This window comes from Microcaecilia unicolor, chromosome 11, assembly GCF_901765095.1.
Source record: "Microcaecilia unicolor chromosome 11, aMicUni1.1, whole genome shotgun sequence".
NCBI classification, from domain to species: Eukaryota; Metazoa; Chordata; class Amphibia; order Gymnophiona; family Siphonopidae; genus Microcaecilia; species Microcaecilia unicolor.
The window spans coordinates 81993135-82006050 of record NC_044041.1 but is presented as its reverse complement, the minus strand read 5'-3'; the positions used below and the strand labels follow the sequence as shown (position 1 = coordinate 82006050).

At 41.1% G+C, this 12916-nt stretch overlaps 1 protein-coding gene across 1 annotated transcript in view; it reads right to left on the bottom strand.

The window, feature by feature from the left end:
* TJP3 (tight junction protein 3) overlaps positions 1–356 on the bottom strand; it is a 78979-nt gene extending 78623 nt beyond the window's left edge. The window contains exon 1 of the mRNA XM_030218989.1: positions 336–356. Coding sequence (XP_030074849.1) covers positions 336–353 — 18 coding nt within the window. The 5' untranslated portion in view covers positions 354–356. The remainder of the gene's footprint in view (positions 1–335) is intronic.
* Positions 357–12916: the final 12560 nt, after the last annotated feature.

Below are 12916 nucleotides of genomic sequence, written 5' to 3'. Positions count from 1 at the left end.
TTCTCTTTCCAGTGTCTGCTGTCCATTTTTATTTTCTCCTCTCTTGTTCCATTCCCTCACTACACCTGTCTCTAACATATTGATTTTTCCTTTTTAACTATTTCTTCCTTTTTTTCCCTTTTCTGCCTCTGTCCACTCAAATTTCACTCTCTCTAGCTCACCCTTCTTTTTAATTTTCAGCTACCTAACAATTTTCCATCTCCTCTCAGTCCCTAGCTCTCCCATTCCCATCTCACTCCTTTCCCAGCCTTCTAGTTCCTTCCATCTACTCCACATTACCACATTTCTACCTCTGTACTGACTATTCACCGCTCACTCATCTTCTTGCCACCTACCTTTGACTTCTCCCACATGATTCTACCATTTCCAGAATCTCCTCTCCCTCTCTGGGAAACACAAAGGAATCCTGCATGTAAAGAATGGAACCAAACTTAGCGGTGCTTAGATGGCAACTCCATTAATTGGGAAGCAAACAAAGACAGTGCCGGGCAGACTTCTACAGTCTGTGCCATGATTATGGCTGGAGTATGGCTTTGATGACAGCTTCAGTAGTTGGAGAACAAAGCAGTGTCAGGCAGACTTCTACAGTCTGTGCCCTGAAAACGGCAAGGACAAATCAAGATCAAGTATACTTATGAAGTATCACATCATATCTTATGCTATGAGTTTATCTTGTTGGGCAGACTGGATGGACTATACAGGTCTTTTTCTGCCATCATCTATTATATTACAGGGCATTTCTTGTGCCAGTACGTGCCAGTTCATTTTTACCCACATGTGACATGCCCGACATCCCTCTCTCCCCGGGTCCAGGACATCCCCTTTCTCTCTCCCGCTAACATTCTGTCTGGTGCAATTCTGTAAGAAGAAGAAGAAACTGAGTCCACACAGCGTACTTACTCGCCTGAGACCACCTGATCTGCTGCACCAACACTGGAACTTCCCTATGCCGTGGCATTGCCCCCCTTCTGATGTAACTGCCTTCTTCCTCAAGGGTGGGCAGTGGCAAAGGGATGGTCCAGTGTCTGCACAGAGGATCAGGCCTCAGGAGAGTAAAGGACTTGGTTTCTTCTTCTTACAGAACTGCAGCAGACAAGTGTGTTAGTAGGAGAGAGAAGGGTTGTCCCGGTCCTGGGGAGAGGGGACTCAGCTTCTTCTGAAGAGAATCGCTGGACATGGCAGGAGGGGAGGGCAGGGGAGAGAGGAAAATTTCTGGGCATGGATTGATGGAGGGGAGGAGAATTGCTGCACATGGATGGAGGGGAGTGCAAGGGAGAGAGGAGAATCGCTGGACATGGATGGAGGGGAGGGCAAGGGAGAAGAGAATTTCTGGACATGGATGGATGGAGGGAGGGGAGGAGAGAGGAGAATTGCTGGACACAGATGAAGGGTAGTGCAGGGAAGAGAGGAGAATTGCTGGACATGGATGGAGGGGAGTGCAGGAGAGAGAAGAATCGCTGGACATGGATGGATGGAGGGGGACAGGGGGGAGAGGAGGCTTGATGGACATGGATGGAAAGGAGAGCAGGGGACACAGGAGAATTGCTGGACATGGATGGATGGAGAGGAGGGCAGTGGAGGAGGAAGGAGAATTGCTGGACATGGATGGAGGGAAGAGAGGAGAATCGCTGGACATGGATGGAGGAGAGTACAGGGGAGAGAGAAGAATCTCTGGACATGGATGGAGGGGAAAGCAGGGAAGAGAAGAGAATTGCTAGACATGAATGGATGGAGGGGAGGACAGAAGAAAGGAGAATCGCTGGACATGGATGGTCTGCATGCTAATCTGGTTTGTGTCATTTTGGGTACATTGGAGCTGTAACAGCTTACAGAAATTATTTATAATGAAAAATTCACAAGTTATTTTTATTCTCCTACACTAGTATAATATTTTGAATGATGCCTGTTTATATGTGCCATGGCTGGCAAAAGGAGTGTGTCTACCAAAGGGGTGGAACCATTGATAGTGACCCCACCCAAAGGTTACCCATAATGGGTACCGGTACCTTTTTTCCTACAAATAAAGAAACTGATTATATATAACATCTAAGATCCCAAAGAGGGCAAGAGACATGCAGTATTTCAGGGAAGCTGGGCAAGAGAATTAGATGAGCAGCCCTGGAACATACCAATTTCACTCCTGTGCAGTTACTACTCTGGCTCCATGCCATAAGGTACAAGCTCATCCAGTCCTGATTTTACACTATTGCATGCACCCATCTGAATGCCCCATTCATCTCAATTTAAAAAAACGGAGCTACAAGTCCCATAATATATGTTATTAAGATAAAGACAGGTGAGACTGGTAGTTCTTATAACCGCAGCCCTGACTGCTCCAGAACCTGTTCAGCTTATCCAAATTAAGTATGAGAAGCGGCATACAACAAAGAACATGGCCTAAAACCCAACAGGTGCTGCAACTGATAAGAATGTAACCACAGGAAAACACTAAAATGCACAGAAGAAACAACATAAATAAGCTTATATTTGCCTGTACTGTGGCGCAGGGATAAGCCGGTGTTCTCTTCCAGCTGTTAGTGGAACAGTTGAGGGCTGTGCCTTATCATTACCACGAGGTGGCACTATATCACAGGAGGAAACACACTGTGCCGGGGCTCAGAACAGAAATAGCTGACTGACGCTTTCGTGACATTAATGCTTGGGAAACTAAAGCCAAAATTCCAGTAAACAAGACTGTAAATTATCAGTTATGTGTGAGCGGAGAAAATATGCAACAAATATCTGAGTGTCAACAAACTCTGAATCACCTTTGCCTGTTAAAGTTAATGTAAATGTTGTTTTCCTGATCGTTGCAACAATGCCGCCTCAGTAAAGGTCTGTTTTCCTTTCAGTTTCCCGCTGCCTTGTCCCCACAAAACAAGATCTTAGAAGTGGACCATCAGCTTTCCAATAATCACAACCATGATCAAGTATCATATCAGACTTGGCTACGAAAGATAAAAGGGTGTAGAGGTTGCCATATAAAAAAAAAAATTCCCACCCAAAACAGCCCAAAAACCCGCCCAAAAAACCGCACACCCCCACCCCGCCGTAATCACCCGCCCCTTCATCATCACCCCGCCCCCGCCATCATCGCCCACCCAATACTTCGGCAAACCCCGCCCCAAAACGTCACAAACCGCGCCCTCTGTCCACCATTAGACCCACCCCCGCCGGCCCCGAAAAACCACCCCCAAAACCCGCACAAAAAAAATAAACCAGCCCAAAAAACCGCAACCCACCGCGGGCAAAAGTTTCCTGCGGCGGGTTGCTGGAAACTCTTCCGGGAGGAGAAGGGGAGGAATCCCTCAGTTTAAAAGGGCGGAGTTCCTATTGTCTGTATAACCTCCTAGGTCTGCATAGGAGCATTCTCTCTCACCCCGCACTAAAATCTAACACTTGTGTCAAACATCACTGAAGTTAGCTTGAGAACAGGAGCCGGCATGACGTGAAAAAATGAAGCCAATTTGATTAATCTCCATTTCCTTCTCCGCGCAGCCGTCATCCCCGTTCACCCAAACAAAGCGAAAAACGTAGGAAGCTCTTTTGGTAGCACTTTTTATTTGATTTCACTTATAGTTTCAAATAGGCCAGCTTGTGCAGCATATGGATGTACACAGAGAAAATATTGGTTTCATAGGTTTAGTTGTGTTTGCTGCACGACTAATATTCCGCCAGGGTCATTACGCTCATATTAGCCCTCTCCTCAAGTCACTTCACTGGCTTCCTATCCGTTCCGCATACAGTTCAAACTCCTCTTATTGACCTACTAGTGCATTCACTCTGCAGCTCCTCAGTACCATCTCCACTCTCATCTCTCCCTACCATTCCTCCTGGGAACTCCGTTCACTGGGTACATCTCTCCTATCTGCACCCTTCTCCTCCACTGCCTATCATCCAGACTCCGTTCCTTTTATCTTGCTGCACCATATGCCTGGAATAGACTTCCTGAGCCTGGGTACGCCGTCAAGCTCCATCTCTGACCGTCTTCAAATCTAGCTAAAAGCCCACCTTTTTGATGCTGCTCTTTAACTCCTAACCCTTGTTCACTTGTTCAGAACCCTATTTTATCATCCTCACTTTAATATTCCTTATCTCTTGTTGTTCTGTCTGTCCTAATTAGATTGTAAGCTCTATCGAGCAGGGACTGTCTCTTCATGTTAAAGTGTGTGTACAGCGCTGCGTAGTTTCTAGTAGTGCTATAGAAATGATAAGTAGTTATTTAGAGTGAATGAGGATGACAGCTGGGCGGGCGGAGAGGGAAAGGGAGATTAACCTAATTGGCTTCAGCTTATTTATTATATTTTAAAAATTTATAAACCACCTATAAACTAGGTGGTTTCCAAATTAGAACATACATAATTAAAATACCATCAAATACAAAAGCAAATACAAACTAAAAAATATGATTCTCTGCTCTGCATAACTACTATAGCTGCTTCAAAAATATGCCTGTCACAAATAAATGAGTCTTTAGGGGTTTCTTAAACTGCACCAAGCTGCCACAACGATGAAGTTGATCAGGAAGTGCATTCCATAGTGAGATTGCTGTCGACACAAAGGTCGTAGCTTTTTTATGTCATGCTGTCTCTGTTCTCAATCTAACCCAAGGAGGTTGAAGAAACAGAGACTGGATGATGTCAAAAAAGTTGAAGCCACTTAGGTTAGTCTATGTTTCGTCTTTCCCATGCAGCCGTCATCTAGAGTACACTCAAAACAAAGCAAACAAACCTATGAACTGCTACATCCATGTTATCATTCTTTATTGTTGGTAGCATTTTTTTTTAATCTCACTACATTTTCAAACATGCTGGCTAGTGCAGCATACAGATGTACACAGAGGAAGTATAATAACGGAATAGGGAAAACAGCAATCAGATCTACGTAGAGTAGTAATTTCTTATAAATCGTAATCAGTATGTCATTTTGAGGGGCTTGTTATAGGGACACCTTAGCACGTTATATTCGTGTAGATTTTTCTCCTGGTAAAGGGCCACTAAAACAGACATCATGTTATGAGAATCAGGTGCTCAACATCAGAGTTTCTATTTATTTACTTATTTATGACATTTCTATCCCACATTAAACCTGAATTAAGTTGAAGCCTGGGGACATTTAAAAATTTTTTATTTTCCTGTGCCTAGATCAAAAGAGAAAGATGGTTTGTGGGAACTTGATCCTTTCATTTTGTGGAATGCAGTGGTATATTATAAAAATGCACTTAATATTGTTTATTACTACTATTTAAAAAGAAGAGATATTTAATAAGGGCAGAGCTACCACAAGGTATTGCTTGTTAAACCCAAAGGCAAAACTTAAGGGTGGTTAAACAATTTGGTATAAACTGTTATGACTTTACTTCTTTATACTGCTTTGGATTCTATGGATCTGTACATTTGTGTTTTTTTGGTGGGTGGAACAGGTGGGCTTATAGGGAGGGAGGAGAATACCAGAGGGGAAGAGTTCTTGGGGTGTTCTCTGTAAAAGTTTATTTATTTATTTATTTATTTATTTGGATTTATTTACCGCCTTTTTGAAGGAATTCACTCAAGGCGGTGTACAGTAAGAATAGATCAAACATGAGCAATAGGCAATTAGAGCAGTAAAAATATTAAACAACAATACAAAGTATGGCATGGTATACTACTTGCAATGACAACACAATCCACCTTAATTGAAAGAGAAAAACGCCTAGATTTGACCCAAATCGGGAGATAGACGTTTATCTCACAAAAACGAATAAATCGGTATAATGGAAAGCCGATTTGGACGTTTTCAACTGCACTCCATCGCGGAAGCGTACAAAGTTGACGGGGGCGTGTCGGAGGCGTGGAAGGTGGAACTGGGGTGTGGTTATCGACCGAGGAGAGATGGGCGCCTTTGCCGATAATGGAAAAAAAGTATGCGTTTGTAGCTAGAATTTAGGGCACTTTTCCTGGACCCTGTTTTTCACGAATAAGGCCCCAAAAAGTGCCCTAAATGACCAGATTACCCTCAGAGGGAATCGGGGATGACCTCCCCTGACTCCCCCAGTGGTCACTAACCCCTCCCAACCACAAAAAAATGATGTTTCACAACTTTTTATTTCACCCTCAAATGTCATAACCCACCTCCCTGGCAGCAGTATGCAGGTCCCTGGAGCAGTTGTTAGGGGGTTGCGTGGACTTCAGGCAGGTGGACCCAGGCCCATCCCCCCCCTACCTGTTACAATTGTGCTGCTTAATGCTTAGTCCGTCCAACCCCCCCAAACCCACTGTACCCACATGTAGGTGCCCCCCTTCACCCCTTAGGGCTATAGTAATGGTGTAGACTTGTGGGCAGTGGGTTTTGAGGGGGATTTGGGGGGCTCAATACACAAGGGAAGGGTGCTATGCACCTGGGAGCTCTTTACCTTTTTTTTTGTTTTTGTAAAAGTGCCCCCTAGGGTTCCCGGTTGGTGTCCTGGCATGTGAGGGGGACCAGTGCACTACGAATCCTGGCCCCTCCCACGAACAAATGCCTTGGATTTATTCGTTTTTGAGCTAGGCGCTTTCATTTTCCATTATCGCTGAAAAACAAAAATGCCCAGCTCACAAATTGTTGAATAAAACATGGACGTCTATTTTTTCAAAAATACGGTTCGGTCCGCCCCTTCACGGACCCGTTCTCGGAGATAAACGCCCATGGAGATAGACGTTTTCGTTCAATTATGCCCCTCAATATGTACTAGAACATTATACTTGTAGTGAAGGGTAAGGCAAAGTTGTAACATATAGATGAGTAAGAAAGTAGGAAAATTAGAAAGTAAGGTGACTGATTTGAAGAAAGTTGCACATGAGGTCAGAGAGATGGTTTAAATATTATCTCAGCTAGGGTAGGAGTGGATAAACATGTCCCACTGCAATATGTGCAGCCCAAGTCAATCCTTGTGTGTGTGAGTGAGGACTAACAAGCAGTTGCTTCTTCATTCAAAGACCTGGTTGAAGAGCCAAGCTTTCACCTGCTTCTTGAAGTAGAGGTAGTCTTGTGTTTAAGCGGAGCCTTTCAGGCAACGCATTCCAGAGTGTGGGGCTACCTCCGGAGAAGGCTCGCTTGCGGTTATCACATTGTGTAATGTCTTTTGGAGAGGATGTATTTAGTGATAGTCCTTGGGAGGACCTTAGTGCCCTTGGTGGTGTGTGGAGGATCATCCTATTCTTCAGATACTCGGGGCCATTTCCTTCAGGGCCTTGAAGATCAGACATAGAGTTTTAAATTTAGCCCTGTATTGATTGTACTGGTAGCCAATGAAATTTTTGCAAAAATGGTGTGATGTGGTCACGTCGCTTGCAACCTTCTATGAGTCTTGCTGCTGCATTCTGAATCAACTGGAGCTGGTGCAGGCCCTTTGTAGTCATGTGCCATGACTATATTGCGCCATGTTGGATGGTTCACTAGTTTTTCTTGTTCAGTATGAAGCTTATCAACCAATATGTTTTGCTTTTAATAAAAATGATTAAAAAAAGTTTGGATGTTACTGAATTCTATTATTCTGTCTCACTGTATTTCCAATTGTGTTACAGTATAAGTCTTCACAAGAACAAAATATAAGAAAACCAATGGACTGCATTAGTTATGTTTCAACAAATGAGAGATCTGTTTGAAAATATTTATTTTAATTATTTTGACTTATAAAGCACGTGTCCATGAAACATGCTCAAACAACAGAATAATCCATTTGTGTATCTAACATTTAAACTTCTACAAACCAGATGCAGATGGTGATTCCATGTGCTGCCCAATGAGAGATTACTTTTACTTCCATTAATTTCATTATATTCTATCTTTATAACAGGCTTCCAAGGCGGACTACAACAGTTTAGATGAACCCATCAGGAAACAGGATTTCCTCACTGAAATTTGGCAATCTGTATTGTTTAGAACAGTGTTTTAGAAAAATGAGCACAAAATACAGAGTTTATAAGTGCTGTTTCTACCAGCTACAATAATTTTGTAAGCTGTTTTAGTGATATTCAATTTAAAATTCATATCTATATCTAGACATGGGAAGCTTACAATAAATTAAAAAGCTACCAATAAGTAAAAAAAAAATATATATGAAGGCACTGCCTATCCAACTGGAACAGCTTTAGACTTTTTACAGATAGACCACATATAGGCAGTCCCTAAGTTATTTCTAATCTTTGCTATTGTTTTGGGTGAACTGAAACAGAGTCAAGCTCTGCCTACTGGCTTCAGCTTATATAATAGGCTAGATAGGTTAACTTTTCATCCAACCTCCTGATCTAACCCAATGAAGTTTGATTGAAAACAGGAGACAGCATGACATCAAAAAGTGAAGCCACTTAGGTTAGTCTGTTTCCCTTTCCTTGTGCAGCCGTCGTTCTGCATACACTCAAAACAAAGCAAACAAACCTATGAACTGCTGCATCCATGTTGCAGTTCTTTATTATTGGTAGCTTTTTTTTTTTTTAATTTTTTTTATTTAATCTCACTTATATTTTCAAACATGCCAGCTTGTGTAGCATACAGATGTACACATAGGAAGCATAATAACAGAATAACTTTTAATAGGTAGTAATTAATCAGTGTGTCATTTAGAGGGGCTGGTTATAGAGACACCCTAGCACGTGTTGTATTCATGCATTTTTTCTCTTGGTAAAGCACCACTAGGACATCATGTTATGAAAATCAGGTGATTAACATCTATTTCTTTACTTATTTATGACATTTATATCTCACATCAAACACTAATTAGGTTGAAACCTGGGAGCATTTCAAATCTGTTTTTTTTTCTTGTGCCTAGATCAAGAGAGAGATGGTTTGTGGGAACTTGCTCTTTTGTTTTGTGGAATGCAGTGGTATATTATAAAATGCACTTAATATTGTTTATTACTATTTATGATACATTAAAGTATATAGATGCATCCTGGGAAAATGAAGGCTAAGGGACATCATCAATAAAAGAGTGGGAGCTGAATGACAGGAACAATCCGGTGGAGTAGAAATGAGTTTGCATGAGTTCAGCAAATTCCAGGAGAAAGTCACACTGCACAGCTCCTGTACTCTGGCATCCAATGCAGGACTATGCTCCACTGGCCAGGTTGTAACTGTTATTTTTGTAGTTCTGGAAAAGATAGGTGGCACAAACAATTACTGGGCCTAGGGTATATGGTGTGTGTCCCTTTTGGCTGATAGGTACTCAATGCTTTTCTTAGGTAATTTAGCATCTGTGCATTCTCACATTCATATTATTTTACATGCTGCTAATTAAACAAGCTATTCATTTTATAATATTTGAGCCTTGTGTTAGTTATCAGTAGAACTGGGGATTCAAAAGGGGGCATAAAATGTGTTATAAATTCCAGGAATGCTAATCACAATTCTCAACTGCACCAGCTCCCAGTGCGATCTATGCTGCCCCCACAAAATTGGAAGAGGTTTACAGAAGGGTGACCAAAACAATTAATGGAATGGAACTCATCTCATAGACAAGGAAAAGCTTAGAGGACAAGCTGAGGGGGATATGATCGAGATTTACAAAAATACTTGAGTGGAACACAACAGGTAAACAAACATTGTTTACCCTTTCAAAAAGTACAAAGACTAGGGGATACTCTATGAAAAGATCAGGAGGCGGGGCTGGTGGTTGGGAGGCGGGGATAGTGCTGGGTAGACTTATACAGTATGTGCCAGAGCCGGTGGTTGGGAGGTGAGGATAGTGCTGGGCACACTTATACGGTATGTGCCAGAGCCGGTGGTTGGGAGGCGGGGATAGTGCTGGGCAGACTTATACGGTCTGTGCCCTGAAGAGCGCAGGTACAAATCAAAGTACACAAAAAGCAGCAAATATGAGTTATCTTGTTGGGCAGACTGGATGGACTGTGCAGGTCTTTTTCTGCCGTCATCTACTATGTTACATGGTAATACTTTTAAAACAAATGGAAGAAATTATTTTCACTCAAATAGTAAGCTCTAAATTCATTGCCAAAGGATGCAGTAACAGCAGTTAGCATATCTAGGTTTAAAACAGGTTTGAACAGGTTCCTGGAAGAAAAGCCAAAAATCTGTTATTATGATAGCTATCCCTGGGATCAGAACCATGGAATCTTGCTACGCTGTGGGATTCTACAATATAAAATAAAGGAGTACTACAACAGAGCAATTGTAGGCCAAAAGTTATAAATGTATTGTTAGGTATTTTGACATTTTGCTCTATTATAGTACTCCTTTATTTGAATTATTTAACGATTGTGGAGTGCTGGTCCCTTGTTTTTCTTGTGGACTCTTTGGGATTCTGCCAGTTACTTGTGACCTTGATTGGGCACTGTTGGAAGCAGGATGGACTATCAGTCTGAAGTAATCTGGCTATTCTTTTGTCCTTATGTAAATTTACTGTAACACTCACCTTAGTAATGCTAGAGATTATTTATAGAATTCATAGGATGTAATATATGTATCAAGGTAAGCTTGGACATTACTTATCAGGCCTGTGGAATCCAGCACAATGGTGAATAGATCCTGCCACATTTTCTTGGTCTGACTATATTTTTGGTAGTGAAGGATGTTACATCTCTCCATCTGACATACATGGCATTTATTTAGCATTGTCTAGTTTTCTTACTTCAAGTTTATCACTTCAGATTGGAATTGTTTCAGATGATCACAGCCAGGGTCATTATTCCAGTGTTTTCTAGTAGCATCCTGTTACAACGTTATCTACTAGAAACTGTATAAAAGACATGCCACCTTACTATTTCTGTGTACACTTTTTCTCCCATCAGAAGTTCACATCCAGCAGCTTCTCAGCTATTTCTTAAATGAATCTGCATTTTTCTATTTCACAATTTTTTTTCTCACTGCTTGCTGTGAATCATCCAATTCACAATCCCTTGTCACAGGTATTACTACCACTCTCATCCTTAATTCAACTTCACCTCTCTAACTATTCACATATCTGGCTTTGATCAATGTATGACGCCTTTTTAAAAACGGTTTGTGCATTTGCCACTTCCTGATCTGATCTTTAAAGACTTATTTTTTTATTTCTTGTTTTGCAAACCTGTTGCTGTTCCTGCAGTGCTGGTAATTCTTCCTTATTCCTTCTGTTTCAGAATGCTCACACTAGTTTAAGGGTATTTACTTGTTAAACTGTTTCCCTTATTTGGTGACTGCCAGTTCTTCCCCTCTCAGATTCTACACTGTTCTTCCAGTTTTTAACATTATACTTCATTTTATCTAACACCTTTGCCCTATTGTGCACCATGTTTATATCATCACATTTTTCTCTTCTGACTCTTCCAAAGCACTGCTTTAAAAGGACTGAACCTAGCTAGCACTCATCCCTTAAAGTATTTAACCACTATCACACTAGTTATAATTTTACTCACACACAAAACTGGTCAGCTTGCTTACCAGTTTCCACATGGAACTGTGTCAAGGTCTTATCAGAGTCCCATAGCTATAGTTTACTACTCTGTTCTTTTGTGAAAACATGGTGTCCTTAAGATCATGTAATTCACAGACTTTAGTGTAGTACATCGTCGTTTATATTTTAATGACCGTTTCTTGCCTTCATCTTACTAATGTTGGCGAGAGAGGTCTAAAGATTCAGCTCTCCTTTACTCCTTATTCCTGCTTTTCTTTAGCCTCTTGTAAACTGCCCTTAGCACAGTTACAAGAACACAACTACGAAAGGAGCAGTCACTTATTTTCCTTGCACTTTCCTCAGCAGATCTAGTGCCTTAGCTACTTTGCATTAAAATTTTAATTCTAGGGCTTCATCAGCAACCACAATAATGAATTAAACACAACAATTCATCACAAAACTGAATGGTTTTAATATTCTCTTATTCAATAGATCCTTTTCCAAAAGAAAATGGAAGAGGAAAGTGTGAAAAATGAGCAGAACCAAAAATAAGATTGCATACAAGCCTCATTAATTAGTGCCAGCAGGCATTTGTACATCAACACAAGTCCAACTGTTTCTGCATCAAATAAAATTTCTCTCCAGTAATGGGGGTGGAGGGAAGAAGCTTTAGATTGTCAAAGTACATAGCAGAACACTTGTGAGAAAGTTTGATACAGAACTGAAATCGGATGTAATGAAAGCTTCTCCATCCAATCAATAAATCCACTGATGAATCAGTACCAGAGAAGACTGCCCTTTGCAAGAAACGTTTGGCAAGAATGGGCTCTAGTTTTACCCCACCTCATGGAAACTGATTGATAGAATACAGCAGGACAAAGACAATTCACCAAAACTACTACACTCACCCCTGGACTAATACAGCAATGATCATCACCCATCTTCTAGGGAATGGCAGCCAGCAGCCAACGATCATGAAGTAGTAGTCAAAATTATTCACACCAAGGAAAAAGCTGGGATTTTTTAGAAAGGGTGCAGGGGCAGGAGGAAGGACAGGGCATTCAACATTGTCTTTCAGGTATGTATTTAATTAACCAATATGAATTATTAAAAAAAAAAAAAAGCTTTTGCCCACTTTTTTGTTTTACATCAATGTCTATATTACTATAATATCACTGTACAGTCTAACAATTAATTTAAAATGCCCTTTCAAACAAAAAAAAAGAAGGGGATTTTTCATTTAACTAAAGAAATATGGGCAAAATGCATAAGATTTAATTTTTACTATTTTCTCCCACCAGAAAATGAAGTGACAAATTAAAATTTAAAAACTTATACTCTTTAAATTATCTGCAACACACACACAAAAAGGACATTGATTGAACATTGCATCCAGACTCAGGCCTAACATCTAGATTTCAAAAATCAAAACAATCCACCTAGGCCAAAGTCTCCCTTTCCATGTATCACAAAGGGCGGCAGTATTGCCTGCTTTAGTGGCTTAGGTAGAAGAACGCTGGGGAAAGCATTTCACTTGTGACCTGCTTTCTTGTATTCCAGCACAGCAGT